Source organism: Equus caballus, chromosome 4 (assembly GCF_041296265.1).
Source record: "Equus caballus isolate H_3958 breed thoroughbred chromosome 4, TB-T2T, whole genome shotgun sequence".
NCBI classification, from domain to species: Eukaryota; Metazoa; Chordata; class Mammalia; order Perissodactyla; family Equidae; genus Equus; species Equus caballus.
This window is the reverse complement of record NC_091687.1, coordinates 100,749,925-100,768,162: the sequence shown is the minus strand read 5'-3', so window position 1 is coordinate 100,768,162 and position 18,238 is coordinate 100,749,925. Positions and strand designations below refer to the sequence as shown.

The 18,238-nt window shown below is 52.7% G+C and overlaps 2 protein-coding genes across 5 annotated transcripts in view; one reads left to right on the top strand and one right to left on the bottom strand.

Annotated features, from left to right (window-relative positions):
• The first annotated feature begins 818 nt into the window (after nucleotides 1-818).
• FAM131B (family with sequence similarity 131 member B) lies at nucleotides 819-10,454 on the top strand. Its single transcript, XM_023639872.2, has 7 exons — nucleotides 819-1,037; nucleotides 3,617-3,726; nucleotides 4,068-4,103; nucleotides 4,415-4,508; nucleotides 4,798-4,995; nucleotides 6,491-6,634; nucleotides 6,820-10,454. Exons 1-7 carry the CDS (start codon nucleotides 1,010-1,012, stop codon nucleotides 7,290-7,292), a joined length of 1,083 nt encoding a protein of 360 aa, XP_023495640.1. The 5' UTR covers nucleotides 819-1,009; the 3' UTR covers nucleotides 7,293-10,454.
• CLCN1 (chloride voltage-gated channel 1) overlaps nucleotides 9,996-18,238 on the bottom strand; it is a 30,550-nt gene continuing 22,307 nt past the window's right edge. For all 4 annotated transcript variants that reach the window (XM_023639870.2, XM_023639871.2, XM_070265123.1 and 1 more), the window contains exons 17-23: nucleotides 17,277-17,521; nucleotides 16,881-16,992; nucleotides 16,468-16,547; nucleotides 16,176-16,214; nucleotides 12,868-12,972; nucleotides 12,692-12,778; nucleotides 9,996-12,193 (exon numbers count right to left, since the gene is read on the bottom strand). In XM_023639870.2, the coding sequence (XP_023495638.1) occupies nucleotides 11,822-12,193; nucleotides 12,692-12,778; nucleotides 12,868-12,972; nucleotides 16,176-16,214; nucleotides 16,468-16,547; nucleotides 16,881-16,992; nucleotides 17,277-17,521 (1,040 nt within the window). In that variant the 3' untranslated portion in view covers nucleotides 9,996-11,821. The remainder of the gene's footprint in view (nucleotides 12,194-12,691; nucleotides 12,779-12,867; nucleotides 12,973-16,175; nucleotides 16,215-16,467; nucleotides 16,548-16,880; nucleotides 16,993-17,276; nucleotides 17,522-18,238) is intronic.

Here is an 18,238-nt window from a genome sequence, read left to right as displayed (position 1 = left end):
CATTAGCCAGAGGGCAATCCTCCCCTCTCTTGACTGCTTTGTGACATCCATGCTTTCATTTGTCAGAGAAGACCAAGGCTCAGAAAAGTCAAATTGGATTTAAAACTGTGTCTTCTAGACAGCCCCCAGTTCCTGACATTTTTATTTCACTCTAGGTGGGATTAAATTCCCTTCATTCTGCTCCGCTATCCCCAATCAGGCTTGGAGTTAGATTATCTGCACCATCCCCACACCCACCCCCGAATTTCCAGGGAGCGCCGAGCACAGGGAAGTCTAATATACGATCCACTTGCAAAGACTTCGCGATCTGTTTGGTGGACAAGACAGCGCGCAGGAAGCGCAGAGCAGCCGAAGCTGCACCCAATCACGCTCCCGCTGTGTCCCAGATGCAGCCCCGGGAAGAAAACAAGTGTTTGCGGGATTTGGCAGCCAAAGCCCTTCATCCTGGCGTTATTCTCACCCCTACCCCACTTTCTCTTTGGGCGTCCCCAACCCTGACCCTCAAAATCAATCACCCAGAACCGAACGGTGGGCCCTAGGTTCTTTACCAGGCTCCTGAGACCCAAGGCGGGCATTCTCCAGGTCTCCACAGCCCCCGGGCGCGAGCCCAGCGGGGACGCGGCCAGGAGCCCCCGCGTGGGGCTGGGGATGGGCAGGAGGAGGCGAGCCGCGAGGCCCCGCCGCCAGCCCGGCCCCCGGGGGAGCGCCGCGCGGTGCTCCGGGAGCGGGGCGGCCGGATCGGGGGCAGGGGCGGGGAGGTGCCGGGCGCAGCCAATCCCCGGGCCGCCCCCTCCCCGGCCGCGAGCCGAGCCGGGGCGGGGGAGCCAGGCGGCGGCGGCGGCGGCGACGGAGGCTGCCGTGGGGAGGGATGGAGAGAGGAGGGGGGAGCGGAGCCGAGCGGAGACAGCCGCGGCGCTGCAGAGCGGTTGGGGCGGCGGCGCGGCTCCTGGTGCTCCCCCCAGCGCCCGCCCCACGGCGCTGAGGGCCCGGCTCCGGAGGCCCCGGAGCCATGGGCTGCATCGGCTCCCGGACCGTGGGTGGGTACCGCGGCGGGCGGGGGCGGGCGAGGGCAGGCTCGTCCCGGTCGGGTCCTCCGACCCCCTCCCCCATCTCTCTCCGCGTCCCTCTGGGGACCTCTCTCGGCGCCCGCCCTGACCCGCTTCGCTCCCTCACTTTCCCTCCTTGCCCTCGCGGTCCTTACATTCCTCTCTTCTCCCCGCTCTCCCCTCGCTCCTCCAGGGCTTGCATCCCTCTGGCTCGATTCGTTCTCTCCATCTCCCTCCAGCTTCCTTCCATCGCCCTCCCGCAGGCGCGGTCCCTCTCTCCATCATCTCTCCATCAACCTCCTCTTTTCTCCTCCGTCGCTCTCCTCTACTCTCCAGTCCCCTCACCCTCCGCCTCCAGGCCATCCTCCTCACTCTGCCTTCCCCAGCGCCTCCTCGCCCCCGTCATTTCTGGAGCAGCCCCCCTTCTAAGAACCCCCAGCCTCAATCTCAGTCCCAACTATCTTTCGCATGTACCCCAATCTGCAGCCCCCACCCCCCCGCCAGGCTCCATCTGGCTTGGGTGCTTTGCCCCCATCTCTTTCCCTCTCTGTTGCCTTTTTCTGTCATTCTTGCCTCCCCCGATTTGCTTTGTTCACGTGCATTTTCCCTTCGGGGCGGGGGCGGGCTGAGCCTAGTGCCTGGGGAGGGGAACGGGTTCCACGCCCGGAGGGAATGGGGCCGGGCTGAGCTGGGGTGGAGGGGAAAAGCGGTGGAGCGGGGAGGAGGGAAGGGTTTAGAGGGACGAGAAGGGTCGGGAACCCGCTCTCAGGAGGGTGGAGCGGCCCGGGAAAGGAACCCCAGGACCTGACTGCACCTGTCAGCGGGGGCTGGCGGGGCGGGGCCGGCTCTTTATTTACCTTTGACTGGGGAAGGGCGCAGAGGCGCCTCCTAATTCGTCTTCTCCCTTCAGCCTTGCCTTGCTACCACCCGCTTACCCCCACCCCAAGCAGTCACTCCACTCTCACAGCTCAACAAATTAATCCAGCCCTCTCCCAAACCCCCCAATTTTTCCCATTCCAACTCCCAATTTCTCCCGCCTACACGCCCCAGTGACCTCAGGCTGAGAGAATAATTCGTATTATTATTACAAACAAACTCACTCTCCGGAAGCCTGATTTCTCTGAGACCCGATTTATTTCCATGGATACCCCCCTCCTCTTCTGCTTTCACCTCTTCTCGGGGTTGTCTCTCTCCCCCTCCCTGCCCCCCACGGCTCTGACTCAGCTGTCCCTCCTCTACAAAGGCCACGTCCCCCCTCCCCTCTCACCCACTCTGCCCTCCCCATCTCTCCTCTCTTCAGAGATTGTTCTCTGGCTGCCCCATTGCCGCTGCTCTCTATGCCCAGATGTTCATCTTTCCGCTACCCGCCCAGCCACAGCCTCTGGTCTGATCCATGTCGCCACTCCCTTGTAGCCCCAAAGGAGAGCAGGCCCACTTTGGAGGGGTCCTGCCTCCCTCAGACCTGTTAACCACAATCCCTTCCTTTTGCACAAGCCAGGCTGTTGCACGCTGAATGCCTCCTCATGCCCCAGACTCCACTCAGTTCTCCCCTTCTCAAGAATGGGCCTCTAACCCTAGATTCAGAATCATAAAACTTCACGTGTAGAAAGGATCTATAAGGTCAGATGGTTCAGCAGCCATCTGATGCTTGAATCCCTCTGTAACTACCCAGCGGGTTCTTCCCCAAGCCTCCCAGTAGATACCCCCTGCCTCATCCCAGCAATCTCCCTTCACAACCAGCTCTGGCCTCGCCTTCACAGTTATCATCCTCCTTGGCCCTCCAGTTTCCCAGTCAGCCCTCAAACTTTGTCCACCCCCTCCCATTGTCTTTTGTCTTCTCTTTGACTTGAATTCCAATTCTCTTAGTTCCCATTTTAAATAGTCCCCTGCTCTCCTCCCTCTGTCCCACTCTGCTCCCCTTTAATACATCACTTGTCTCCCAGCAGTCTATCTCACTCTGCTTTCACCGCTTCTGGGAGGACACACCCAACTCCCACACCCAACTCCTGCCTCTATTCCCACCAAACATCCTTCCTGTTAGACAAATTGACCAACTCGCGTGGAGGGTCCACCAGGGAAGATGCATTCCTTCCACCTCACACATAAGAAAGCCCGCACACAGAGCAGCTCACCTGGAGAAGCTCTGCCCTGATTTGTAGTAACATAGTAAGTGAAAAGCACAGCTCCCACGTCCTTCCATGTAGAAACCCTCCGAGATTCCTCAGGACAGAATGAAGAACTGTTTTCCTCTAAAACCAACCACTGACCACCCCTCCATTCAAACAACAACAAATAAGGCCATATAACACGTTTTCTGAGTGTGCTATTCTTATTTGAGCTCAAACTGAATATTTTGGCTCAGCATTATGATTTCTCCTACCAAATATTTGGGGAGAGTAGGGATGTAAAAGGAAATGGGCAATCAGCGGACAGAGTGGTAGCTGGAGGGAAGGGAGGGTCTGGAGGGGATGCCCCAGTGTGTGGTCTCAGTGTTCTGAGACCAATGAGGGGCCTTTTGGGTGGGGCATTTGGAGGTGAAGGTGGAGCGACTAACCCTGTGGCCACTTCAGGGAATGAGGTGATTGCTGTGGATTGGAAGGGCCTGAAGGATGTCGACCAAATCAACATGGACAGCACCAGCTCACTGCATGGAAGCAGCCTCCACCGGCCATCCACAGAGGTGAGGCCTCCTGCTCAGCTGCCCCCTCACCAAAGGACCTCTCAAAGACGCCAGGAACTGTCATAAACAAAGCTTCCTAGCTGCCTGTTCCTTTCATGATCTTCCTAAATTCTGAGACAACATTCCAAACACTCCTTCAGACTGACACTTTTATACAACATGTCTCCACTTCCCTCAAAATACAAGCCAAATGTTCCACGCTGAGATCCTATTTCCCTATGTTAATCTCAGGAAAGCCTTCCCTACTTCACACATTTCTGGAAGTCCCTCTGAGGAAGGAGGGGTTACTTGCATTCCTGGAAGTGCCTGAGATACCCACTCCTTTTCCTCTCTCCTCACAGCAAACCCGAACTGATTTCTCCTGGGACGGCATCAACGTGAGTACAGTTGCCCCCAGACCTCCCCAAAGCACCCGAACTTCTCTTCCTTGTATTCTCCCATAGGCCATCTACAGAACACAGTGCTCCCTGACTCCAACAGGCACTGTGAGCCCACACATTCTCTGCCTGCCCCCTAAACTTTCACGGGTGTTTGGGGGATATGCCTCCTTGGGACTCCTGGATATAATGGTTTCCTTATCACCTGCCCTAGCTCTGATCCTTCCTTGTGGAAACCATGAGCCCGCCACATATAAAGCACCCCATACCCTCTTCTTCCTCTGCTCCTCTTCCCACATTCCCTCTCCCAGCTCTCCATGGAGGACACCACTTCCATTCTTCCGAAGCTTAAGCGAAACTCTAACGCCTATGGCATTGGGGCCCTGGCCAAGTCATCTTTCTCAGGTGAGACTCCCGACCTGGGGATGCATCCAGACAGGAGAATGCTTATAGGCTCCTGATCTCCTTCTCCCTACTCCTTCAGGCCTGAAGATGACCTTCATCACCCTTCCCCTGACCTATTTGCTCTTTCTGTGAAACTTTTTCCAGTCTGCCCCTTGTATACAGAGTCCTAGGGGGTGCCCACCCCCCGATGGGATGGAGTCCCATGGGACTTGGGTGTGGATAATGGGAAGGATTTGGAATGGATATTGTGTGATATTCTGGAGGATGTGGGGAATGTCTGGCCCCTCAGGGATTTCGAGAAGCATGAAGGACCATGTGACAAAGCCCACAGCCATGGGGCAAGGCCGGGTGGCCCACATGATTGAGTGGCAAGGCTGGGGGAAGGCACCAGCCATTCAGCCCCAACACAGCCACGAGGCGGTGCGCAGGGATACAGATGCCTACTCCGACCTCAGCGATGGCGAGAAGGAGGCACGTTTCCTGGCAGGTACTTGTTCCCTGGACCCTTAGGAGACACATTTTCGGATGCCCAGAGACTGACCCTCCATCCTGATCCCCTATGACAGGATTGACTCTAACCATATGATGACCATAAGACTTAATTTCCCAATCAGTTCTAATTTCAAGTACTTTGACTTATTAATTCTCATAAATGCCCTCTAACATTTTTATTATCATCTGAGAAATTGAGGGGAATCACATGGGATTGTGGGTCCACATGTCCCAGATGCCCTCTCTCCTACATGGTGGGACTATCTAACCCTGGACCCCCTCAGTACAAGAAAGAAAGGCAGGGACCTTGGACTCTGAAAGGCTCTGCTTCTACTTATGTTTCTTGAGGAAAAAGAAAGGAAGGCTTTGGGAGTCTTTTTGAGCCTTTGCCCACCAGCACATTGCAGTTATGGATTCACTTACTGGACTCATTACTTGTGACAGCTTCTAGAATATGAAGGGGCCGGGGTGAGGACAGGGTGGTGTAGAGAAGAGGGTCCATTCCAGGAAAGAAGTATAGGTACAAGATAGGCATATAGTGAACTTACAATGGCGGCCAAGCCCTGGTGGCAGGTCTCTATAAGATACCTAGGAAGAATGATAGATCTGGGAGAGATGGAAGGTATCTTTGTGTTGGTGATAGAAGAAATATCAGTGGGAAGAGGAGACAAATATACAGCAAGTGGGAGGGTAGTAGAGGGCAGCTAGCAATGTAAGCTTCAACTTACTCATGGCTTGGAGTAGAACGAGGACTCCCAACTCTACCCATTCCCACTATTCTATCCTCCCTCTCTTCTTCCAATCCCTTGAACTTTCAACTTGATACCACTGTGGACCTACAATCCCATGGTGCTCCCTTGGGAATTCTCTGTTGATCTTGAGCCCTTCCATCTAGATTCCTCTGTCCTCAACTACCTAATACTAACTGCCGTTCCTAAAGACTTCCAAAGATAAACTTCTGGAAATCCCTAATTTCAATCCCTTAGGATATCTCACCAGAAGACCCCCAACTCTTTCCCCTAGGAAGCCTAAATCTGACCTTCTGGGAAGTCCCCCACGATTTTGCCTTGTTTCGGGGCATATACAAAGGCTGTGCTGTCCAATACAGTAGCCACTGGCCACATGTGGCTATTGAGAACTTGAAATGTGGCCAGTCCGAATGGAGATGTGCTGTAAGTGTAAAATATCAACTGGGTTTAAAAGACTTCACGTGAATAAAAGAATGTAAAATATCTCATTAATAATTTTATATGGATTATATATTGAAATGATAATTTTTTCTATATATTGAGTTAAATAAGATACATTATTAAAATTAATTTCACCTGTTTCTTTTTAATTTTAATATGGCTACTAGAAAATTTAAAATTGCGTTAAGGGGCTTGCATTATATTTCTATTGAACAGCGCTGCACTGATGTACCCCTACCCCATGCATGTGTCTAAGGGTTCCTGGAAGATATTTTGTACTAACTACATTTCTTCTCCCAGGCGTCATGGAACAGTTTGCCATCTCTGAAGCCACACTCATGGCCTGGTCTTCCATGGACGGTGAGGACGTGAGTGTCAATTCCACTCAGGAGCCATTGGGCTGCAACTACAGTGACAACTACCAGGAGTTGATGGAGAGTCAGGGTGAGGGATGGTTCCAGAATCCAACCCCATCTAGGCTAACTCCATTCATCTCTGTTCACCTCAGCTTTCCTACACTCCTCCCTCCTCCATGCTTTACCCTCAGTTCTCTGTACAGAATATTAAGGGCAATTGTCGCTGCCCTTGATATTCTGTGACCCGACTGACTTCCATGATTCTCTTTCCAGATGCCCTCGCTCAAGCCCCCATGGATGGATGGCCTCACTCCTATGTGTCCCAGGGCATGTACTGTCTGGGGTCATCGGATGCCTGGGAAGCAAGCGACCAGTCCCTCATTGCCTCTCCAGCTACAGGATCCTATCTTGGCCCTGCATTTGATGACTCACAGCCTAGCTTGCATGAAATGGGGCCTTCCCAACTTGCTTCAGGATACTCTGCTCAGGAGCCTCCACCTTTGCTGGGGGGAGACACTGACTGGGCTCCAGGGGTGGGCGGGGTGGACCTGGCAAGGGGCCCTGCGGAGGAGGAGAAGAGGCCATTGGCCCCAGAGGAGGAAGAGGATGCAGGATGCCGGGACCTGGAGTCACTTTCCCCACGAGAAGACCCCGAGATGTCCACTGCTCTGAGCCGGAAGGTGTCTGATGTCACATCCTCAGGTGTGCAGTCCTTTGATGAGGAGGAAGGCGAGGCCAACAACTAGCTTCCTCCCACTCCACGCCCTGCCTTCCATGCCCACTTGAGGGGCATGGCTGCAACACTACCCTCCCTTCCCCCAGCGGTACGGCTGAAACCTGGGCAGAAGACCTCGAGGAACCCGGGAGCTGCCAGTCCTCGCCAGGAAACTAGAGGGCCAGGATGGGATTTTATCCAGGTTTACGCTATAGAAACTACAGGTCCAGCGACTGAGCAACTAGATGGCTGTGAACTTTGCTTGCCTGTGGGCTTCTGGGTCTGTGATGATGAAGCTCCAGTGTGTATCAGAGGACAGGAGGACAGAGCGGCCCGTGGCCATCAGCTGGATCTCAGTTTTTCACTCCCTGATTTCGTCTTCCAGGAGCCTGACTGTGGCTGTCTGAAGGCCTCCTTTCTTCATGTCACTCTTGCTTTTTCTGACTCTGTTTTCTCTGGTTGTGGCCCCAGCTCATCCCTACTAAGAGGAACAGACCTCAGGGGCTGTTGAATGTGGCTCAACGGCACAGGGGAAGCAATGTAAAGGCCATGCCTCCTTAGTGGGTGGAGTGCCTGCCTCAGTGGGTGACGTGGCTTCTGAGACCAGGAGTCACAGAGGAGGTAGGCATGGCCGCTGGGATGCACTGGGGCACAAACATGATTCTTTCTATCAAGGCCTGCCCAGAGACCGCAGAGTCACTGATGAGACCAAAACAAACATGGCCACTTGTTCTGGGACCTTGACTATCCCATGACTGAAAGGAGGATCCCAAGGATCTGGGAAGGACCCAGCGGGGCTGGCTGCTCCAGCTCTTGTGTCCCTTTTCTGCCTTCTTCCATCCTCTGCTCTGGGAGCCCTGACCCTGAGGGGGCGACACAGAATGCAGGTGTCCTGGCCAGGTGGGGAAGCATGAGGGCTGTGTCTCCCTCCATCTACCCCCCTAATTCTCTGGAGCTGTTTACACTTTTCTCTTTGCCTTTTCTACATTTTTATAACTTCTTGGGGACTCAGGGTTGAGTGGGCTGGAGGGAGGAGTTTGGTGCTGTGAGGCACCAGCCTGGGTGGGTTGTTTGCTGAGGAGCATTGTGGGCACTCGGCTCCTTTTGCCCCTTTGTCAGCTCCTCCCAGGACTCCAGGAGGGCCTCCCAGGCATCCTCCCTCCCTTTTCCTTTGCAGGCCTCTTGCAGAAGGAGAGAGGAGGATCAGAGTAGTCTTCCTTCCAGGATGGGTTTGCAGTGAGGTGTAGGCCCCTGAAACTGCTTGCCCTCTCAGACCCAGTTTCCATTGCGGTGGGGGCTTCTGCACAGTACGCGAAGCCCCAACACTTCTATAGATCCTGACGGCAGGGGACTGGTGCAGAGGGAAGAGGCAGCAGCGTGGAGCTGGCCAGCATGCTGCCCCGCACGGCTGCAGTGGTCCTCCATCCCTAGCCCTTGGCATAGGGAGAACCTGGGTTGGAGAAGGAAGCTGAGAGGGTCATCGTCCTACCTGCCCTCTTCCCTCATGCCCGTCTAAGGCTCCAGCTCTGAGGCCTTGTGTCCTACCCAAACTCTGTCAGGGGTCCTACTACTTTACACAATGCTGGGAAGGGAGTGCTGTCACCCTCTCCCAGACCCTGGCCACAAACTACTCCCCACCCCCAGGCCCAGACTTCTATTTCTTTGGAATGAGGAAGTTGAGAGTTGGGGTGTTTCTGTCCATCTGTTCCTGCCCTCTCCTTGAGTCCACACTTTCATATACACGTGCTCCTGAAATGCAGCCGAGGCTGGGGTCCCATATCTTCCAGGGGAGGGGGAGAATGGCTAGCCTGGGCTTGGTTCTTGGAGGAAACAGGAGTAGACATGGTGGGCACGGTGGGTGCAGAGTCACTGACCTAATCTGAAGCTCTCTGGAGAGAACACCACCTGTGTTTAATCATGTGACTCAGGAGGCACTAGGACCCCATGTCTAGGAGCTCTGGGAAGTGGCCTACCATGCCCTGGCTGGCTGCTGGCTCTGGCCCTAGACTCCTGCTACAGGTCCTTGGGGTTCTGCATGCTCACGGTTCCCTCCTCCCACAGGGTCCCTGTTTCCGCGCCTTGTGCCACCTACTCTCTCAATGCATCATCTTTTCCTCTTGGTTTCATCCCCTTCATGTCCCTTATTCTGCCCCCGGACCACAGCAGACATCCACTCCAGTGAGTGGGTTCATTCATTACAGTTCCTTTTGCTCAGGGCCCTGTGGAGTTAGGAAAAGTAGATTAAAGTAGCATTGTCTCCTCCCTCCCTTCCCCGAGGAAGGCAACCAGTCCCTGCTGAAAGGTGGCTAAAACCATGAAGGAATCTAGCAGGGTTCATACATGAGTGGGGGCTAGGCATCCCTGGGTGCCGGCACATCACCACAGACCAGAGGTCAGGTGGGGGGGTCTGCAGTTTTCAAGGAGCTCCCCTTCCGCTCTGGAGGGAGAAGACCCAAGGAGCTGGCCTGGGACCCTCTTAAGACTCTTGTAGAGGGAGGAACTGCCTCTCTGGTGCTGGGGGCAGGGTGCATGGGGTTTGCTTACAGCCTATTTTAGGGGGAGGGGAGGGGCATGTGCAGGAAGAGGCTGGTGGGGGGTGGGGGAGGGTTGCTTTTCCTTTGGGGTTAAAGGCTGTGCAGCACGTTTTACAGCAGTCCCGGAACAGGGCTGTTTTTATATTATTGTGAATGAAAATGCTCTTGCTAAATGATTTTCTTTGGGTGGGGGGGTGCACTTTCATTCTCAATTCACTTTATTAAAGGAAAATCCAAATCTTCCATTCCTCCCCTCCAGTGCCCCACCTACCCCCCCCCCACACACACACACACACCTTCCTGTCTTTGTGTTAAGGAGGGGATCTTGGTGAAAGGGTTTATTGCCTTCTCCTTGCTCCCACCTGTACATCCCATCCTCCGTCCTCCAGGTCTGGGGAATATCCATTCTTATGGCCAGTCTTAGCATGTTATCTTAATGTGACATTCCCACTCCAGGCCCAAGAGAGATTCTATGACATATATTACAGAAAGAATTATATATAAATATCTATATATAAATATTATAGATTATATACACATGGGCACAGGCTCCCTCCCCGGGCTGCAGCCTCTCTCTCTTGGCCTGGGGAGGGGGAAAGGATGTATGTTGGAGAGGGCTACAGGCTGTGTTCAATGGCACTAAACAGAATGTGGTGGCACCTTTGACTATGAGTGTCTTATTTGGGGGTGATGGAGACTGGGCACAAGGAAGGGGAAGGAGGAGAATGTCCAAGAGGGGATACAACTGCAGAACGGAAGAAGGCATGAAAGGAGGGAGGAAGAAAGGCCTTGGGTGTGGAAGCGAGGATTTGGGGATGTTCAGAGCACCTGGGACCACTTTATAGGAAAGGCAGGCTAATGGCAGGCTCCCTGTTGCTGATTCGGGGAGGATAAGGATCTGAATTCCCAAGTGTGGGAAGCATCAGAGATGCCTGCCATCTTGACAGTGAACCCCCAGCTGTCCCCCCCCAGAGGAGAAACATAGAGAACTCATCTAAGAAGGGCTGGTGTGTCTGAGTGACCCAGTGGCCTGGCTGCCCTGAGCCTTAGTTCTTGGCAGGAGAAGCCCCAGCCAGAGCAGCTTGAGGGCAGAGCTGACCGTGGGCAGAACAGATCAATGGCTACAGTGGGGAGGGGGAGGTATTCTCTAGGGAGTGACCTGGAAACTGGAGGATGATGTGATGTGAGATAGGACAGACTTCTGCTGGAGGGAGTTAAAATCATTGGGGCAACATGAGTGTTTGGCAACAAGGCCCTTGCCCTTTCCATATGGAGCCTTCCACAAAGAGACCTTCTCTCTTCCAGCCTGCTCCCCCTCACAGTCTCTTTATCCACATTTTGCTGCTTAAATCGGGGACAAAGGAGGGGCAAGTGGAACTGGCCTTTCAGTGCCCTAGTAACGGCCCTTGCCTGGGGACAGATAGTGGGAGCCAGGAGGGAGTCTGGAGGCAAATTTTAGGGAGTGGATATGAGCAAGTGGGAGCACAGGAGAGGAGAGGCGCTTTGAGAGGATGAGCTGTAGGCAGCTTGAGAGTGTATCCTGGGGCCATCAGTCCACGAGGCCATGAACTGGTCCCTCCTCCACAGGGCCACAGTCATTCCGGGCCTCCCTTGACCCAACCCCTGTGGAAACTGACAGACAGGTAGGCAAGGCCAGGAAGGCACTGGGATGAGAACTCTGGGGCATCATGGGGGAGTGAGGGGAGGCAGAGATAGGCAGGGTATTCCCTACCCACACTCCAGGAATACTCAGGAAGCCCCACAGAGTATCAGGGGCCCTTCACTGGGGTTAGAACCACCTGCGTGTCCTGGGGATGGGAGGACATGGCCTAAATAATTGACCGAGGCTACTCTCTGCCCAAATTCTGACTCCTCTTCTAAGACTGTCACTATCACATTTTAAAATGCCCAGGAGGCACCAGGATATTGTTGTGATCTCTCCAACATCAGGACATACCCTCTCCCACACAAATCTGTCCTCTGGCCCAGGCCTCTTGACAGTCTGCATGAAGAGGTCCGGGGGTGGTCAAAGGATCACTTCATCCTCATCTTCCTCATCTGTGGACCGAAGACTTGGGCCCTGCAAGATGTCAGCCAGCTCCTCTTCTGGCCCCGGACTCTCCACCAGCTCCAGCTCCTCCAGGTCACTCTCCACCTTGGCTGGAGCCAGGGAGAGGGGGTGCTCTTGGGAGGGGGGTGGCACAGGGGTCTCTGGGGAGGCAGGAGGCACATCATCTGCCTCAGTGGCCCTAGTTCCATCCTCAGGCAGGCTCCACGCCTCTGTGGGAGGGGGCGGGCCCCCAGGATTCTTTCGAATTGAAGTTGTATTCCTGAAGCTGGCAAGAGGAGGGCGGAGTTGCACCCCAGACTTGGTGTGCCCCTCAATGGCCTTCTGCAGCTGGAGAGTAGAGGAAAAGGGAAAGTGGGTATGGAATTGAGAAGAGAAAGAAGATGGGGCAGTGTGAGACCTAGCTACAGGGCAGTGAATCTCAATGCCCCTTCCGGGTCCTCCTTCGGCCCCTTCCTATTGACCTTTAAGGCCTCCTCACACACATCCCATTTCTTCCCTCTTCCCATGGCCCTCCCCAGAGTATACCCTATGATACCCTGACTCATGCTCAGAACCCCCACCCAAACCCATGCCATCCATGGCAGACCACGGGCCACATCTGGGGTGGAGAGCTATGTCCCCTCCAGGACTGTGGCCATAATAGACTTTGCAGTCCTCTCTACCTCCCACTTGCTGCACCCGCCCCCTCTCCGTTCTCTGCATGAGAAATAGAGAGGGAAATCTGGGGGACCTCCCAGATATTAAAACCATCCCCTCCCTGTCCCCATCCCCTTGTCCTGAGCCAACCCCTCCCTCCTGCAGCTCAAATGGGACACATCCTATTACCTCCTCCAGGGCCAGCACACCCCTGAGCTTCCCCATACTGGTCACATAAGCAAGGTGGAGGCCAAGGAGCGAGAACAGCGTGTGAGTCTGCACGGAAAGAGCTGCAGGTCAGCGCAGGTCTGGCCCCACACCGCCCCTGCCCTCCCAGCTGCCCTGAGCGGTCAGCAAGGACTTGCTTTGTGCAGGGACGTCTGCTCCACCAGCTGGAAGGGAGACTGGTCAATACAGCAGCAGTCAAAACAGACAGGCTGGCTCAGCTGCTCCTGCTCCCAGGCTTCAATCTGTCAGGCAGAGTAGGGGAATCACCCAATGTCAGGGAACCCCCTTCAACCTCAGATCCGCGGCTTTGGCCTCAAAAGTTGTCCCAGCCCCAGCCCAGAACCCTGAAATACACAATGAACTATCACAGATCCTGCAAATATTTAGACCTCCTCCCTTCTCCTCAGGGGACAGCACCCTCGCTTCTCCTCCCTCTTCAGGCCCCAAATCAACCTTCACCCTTGGGCACTTTGTACAGGGCTCCTTCTTGTTCCTCAATTCTCCCACCCCCTGGTGCCCCAAACACTTGTTATTTCCATCCATCTTTCCAGTCTTATTTTCCACCGCTCCAGTGAAACCAGACTGCTTTTGGTTCCTCAGATGTGCTTCCCTCTTCTGCATCTGTGGCTCTCATCACGTGGATTTCCCTTACCTGCCCCACGCTGCCCCTATACTGTGTTCCTGACCCCTTGCCCTTTTTTCAGTTCCCATAGTCCTTTGCTGGCCTCTCTTCAGAACTGGCATGGCTCTTGTGTTGGCATTTGTCTCACCGCTGCCCACTAGACGTCAACTCCTTGAGAGTGTTACATGGTGGCCATTGCTACATCTAGTGAAGAAATGAGCACGTCTGCCTTTTACACAGTAGATCCTACAAATATTTGCTGGATTTGAAGGGCTGTACTGCATCACATGACACTGAGTTGACTTGAGTAAAACCATCCTTTGCGTTTGTCTTGTTTTGTCTATGATGGAAGCATTAAGGCACAAAGGCCAACTCTCTTCTTGATTTTAGATCCACACGCCAGAATCCCCAAGATTCCAAATAATCCAGTTTAGCTCTGGCTTTCATAAATGAGTCTACAATTTTCTGAAATCTCTTTTCAGCCAGTGCCCTCTGAATGCTCTACTACTTTATTTCTTTTTCTATTTGTCCAAATTTAGCAGAACCAGCTTCAGAGAACATCCCCGAAGTCCATCATCCCCGAGTTCTCATGTCATGTTTAGTCCACGGTGGTGCTCTCTCCATCTGTTCCTTCCTGACCTTTCTGGACTGCAATCACACCTCCTCTAAACTCTCACCTTCCCTGACTAAAGGTTCACACAGAGTTTGGCTGGCTCTCACAGCACAGGCTGGATGATCACTTAGCAGGTATGTTGCAGAGATGATTTATTTATAGGACTGAGAGCTGGACCCTCACCCACCCTGGTTTGGTTGGTCCTGTCCTCCTGGACATTTCTATGATCATGTCCTGCCTTCTCTAGTTCCATTTTGCCTCCCCTTAAGGAACAACAATAACAACCATTTCCACCACACACATACCAAGCACTTCCTCTGTGCCAAGCACTGTTTGATTTGCTTTGCACGTCTTCACTCATTTAATCCTCCCCAACCACAGTATCATTATCTTCAGTTTACAGATGAGGAGACAGAGGCACAGTGTGTGCAAGGCGTTTGTCCAAGATTACCCAGAGGTGGAGCTGGTCTTCTGGCCCTGACTGCTGACCGTGGTCCAGGACCCCCAGCTTCTGTCCAAGAAGAGGGAGATGTCTGCTCTGGGGTCGGATGTGTTCCGCTACCTGAAAAAGCTCAGCCCCAGTTCCAAACCAGAGCTCTACCTGTGTGTGTACTCCTAACAGAGTAGCAGAATTAAACAAGTCCTAGCAAGGACTTCTGGCGACCTATAATTGAATTCTTTCACTATCCCCAAAGGTATCATCTTGATATTGTCAAGGGTGTCATCTTGATCTAATCTGAAGACCATGTTCAGAATGTCCTGAATTTTGGCTCCTTTTGGATCTTATCCCTCCAAAACATCTCAATGGGTCACATGGGAGTTGGTAGCTGCTTAACGTCTTTCTTGGAAAGACATAAGCTAAAAATGTATGATTTGTCTTCTTTTTACCCCTGGTTGCACTTTATTTCCAAAGGTCATTAAATAGCCTCACTGATCAACTAGGTGGCTTTCTCTCTTTGGTGTATTAAAAAAAGGTATTATTATTGGTTTTCGCAGCCCAGCAAGGTGCTCCGTGATTGCAGTTAGGACGCACCTGATTCCTGCTTGTAGGCAGAAGCAAGTTTTTCTTTCTCCTCTGTGCTCACCCATTTGATTTTCCCATAAGTCATTTATCAGAAGTGTGTGTTTTTTTGGTTTTTGGGTTTTTTTTTTTTTTTTGAGGAAGATTAGCCCTGAGCTAACATCTGCTGTCAATCCTCCTCTTTTTGCTGAGGAAGACTGGCCCTGAGCTAACATCTGTGCCCATCTTCCTCTACTTTCTATGTGGGACGCCTGCCACAGCATGGTTTGCCGAGCGGTGCCATGTCTGCACCCGGGATCCGAACCGGGGAAACCAGGGCCACCAAAGCAGAATGTGCAAACTTAACCAGTGCGCCACTGGGCCAGCCCCAGAAGTGTGTGTTTTGAGGGCTGGCTGGGGGAGAGAAGGAAGACTTCCTTTCTCTCTTGTCACTCCCCACCCCCTCCTCCAACCCTGGGTTGCAGTAGATTTTGTTGTTTCTCCACAACTGATCAGTACTGCTCAGCTGCCCGCTCCCAGTCACGGCTCCACATTCTGTTCATGCCTCACAACCAAGCCCACTCAGTGTGCTTGATTTTCTCTTGCCTGGACTTGATAACTACCTCTTTTGGGAAACAGGCGTTTGTCCTGACGAGGCACCACTGTCAATATTTGCCTTCAATGTGGCACTCTTCTCAGTCTTACTTCCTGGCATTTTCCAGTTGTCCACTGTGTCAGGGCCTGGTCGATCAGCATAGTAACCCGCACCAGGCGCTGATTTCCCCATTTTAGTCTCGACGCTGTTCTTCCACATTGGTCCATGCGAGTGCTGGCCACCTGGTGCCATTTTACTGCAGGTAAAGCTCCTCCTTCCTGCATATCCTCTGCCTGGTCCAGAACATTCCTAATGTCTAAAAGATCTAAGGTTCATCTTAGCACCATGGTCCCCTCTACGCATGGAGGCTCAAAACTTTCCTTTTCTGAAATGACCGTGGTCCCCTCAGACAACACCCTCGTGTTTCCCCCACCTCTGAGCAATGTGCCCATCACTCTCTCCGTAGTCATACCTCATTTCCAATCTCTCAAAATGCTTTCCTGCCTAGACTCGCGTCTTAGTCTTAAAACAACGCAATGAAGAAGGTAGAAAAAAATGAGCAATGTCTTCATTTGACAGAACAATCCACCCCCAGTTGCTGTTTCTCTCACTTACCTCTTCAGGTGACATGTTATCCACTAAATCCGTTGAATCCTAGAGAAGAAAGACATAGGTCCAAGTTCTTTCCCTTTTCTTCCTATGGAAGCTATGGTGCCATTAGCCATTAACCATCTACCCCTGGTCAGGGCCACAGATGCCTCCTTTCCAGCTCATCATCCCTTCCATATGGTAAAACTTCTCCTTGACAGGAACTCCTCCCTCTTGATGTAAGGACCATGGGTTTCTCACTCCTCCAAGACAAGCTCCCTTTCCCCCACACCACCCCTTCCAACACATCTCCTCTCACCTGGGTTGTTTTCTTCTTTTTGGGGCGAGCTCTGCCCAGCAAACAGTGCAGCAGAGATTGAAAGATGGAGGGTCTTGGACCTGAGAGGATTGGTGAGCAGATGGAAATGGAAAGAAAGCCATATCTGTCCTGGAGGGAAATGACCAGGGACTCCCGAGTGGTCCTGGACACTTTGCTGCACAAGGACTCTACTTCCTAGGTGCCTCACCTCCATGGACACCCTCTCTTCTACCCTCCTAAATCAGCCCTTGCCTTCACTTCTTGGGACAGTAATATGGAGACTAAACAAATAGGAACCCCCTCCCACCATCCCCTGGCCTCACCCCTCCTTATAGTAGTAGCCCTTAGGTTGACGAGAGCCCAGAGATAACCCACAAGTCATGAGTGAGGGTGCATGATGGGAGAATCTTCACCTGCAGGCTCTGGCGCTTCTGGCTGCTGTCTGTGGCTGGGCAGGGGCCCATTGGGCTCTTCCGAGGCCAACGGAGCAGTAGGAAAGGGGTGAGGAGGAGGAAGAGGAGGCACCTGTAAGGAATAGTAAAAATTCTCAGTCCTGGATAAGAGGCTGCCTAGTGCTTCCCTGCCTTTACCAGCTAGCGTCCTCGGAAATCTATCTAATTCTATTCTTCCTCCCCAGTTCAGAATTCCTGTAAGCTTTTCAATTCTCATCGGCACCATCATCCACAACCTTATTTCCTTCAGTCCCTGGACCCAGGGACTTGCTCAGTGATCAGCATCTCCCCTCCCTCTTCCGACTTTCTCCTTGCCCCTATCTATCCCATTCCCCCAGCCCTTCCCAGCCCCGTCACCTCGGGCTTCCCAGAGAGGTCCTCATCTTCATCCTCATCCACAAAGGCAAAGGACTCAGGTCGGCCCTGGGATGAGATGCTGCGATGCCCACCCCGGGTCTGCCGCGCCTTCCCATCATAAGGCAGCTCCGACAGCTTCCTTGCCATGTCCTGGGCTGCCCGCAACCTCCGCTCAGGACACAGGTGGCGCTGCAGGAGGGACTGCAGTTCTGACCGCTCCACAGAGCCCAGCAGGATCATTGAATCTGGGGGAGAGCCAAGCTCAGCCTGCGGGTCTGCTCAATCCCCACCCCTCTGGCCAACTCAGCAGGATGGAGTCAGAGACAGAAGCCCAGTGCCCCCATTTCTTTTCTCAGCTGTTATCCTCTCTTCCTAAAAACTCATTTCAAAAACCTTCCAGGATTGACCTCACTCAATCCCTTTTATTTCACCCATTTGCAAATAGGTGAACTTGGTATTAAAGTAGGCTAATCAACACTGTCCCCCCAAAAAAGAAAATTAAAAGCCATTTAAATAGGCTGAGATGTGAACATACTTTGAAAGAAGTCTACAAGGACACCTGATGTTTAATCACTTAAAGAATCTGGGTCCTTTTAGGATATAAATAAAATGTCTGCTTTTTCTGGGAAGGTCTTTTATGTGTTTGCCAAAATTCTGCTACTATAGTGAACATTTTCTTAAGTTTTAAGGCCATAAAATTGCAGCAGTGTTATTGAGATAAATCTAATCACCAGGGCTTGGTCATTATTATGAAAACCCTGCACCTCATTGGCTCTACCCCTGTTCCACTGAAGAGCCACTGCTTTAGAGGCCACTTGGAAGGTATTTGGGATTTGGGAAAATATTAGGACTAATCTTACTTGAGCCATTTGGATGCTCTGATTATCTGAAATCAGAACTAACAATTTTAACTGCTCCAAATGGCCCTATATGCTTCTTCTCTATTGCAGTAATTCAAACAT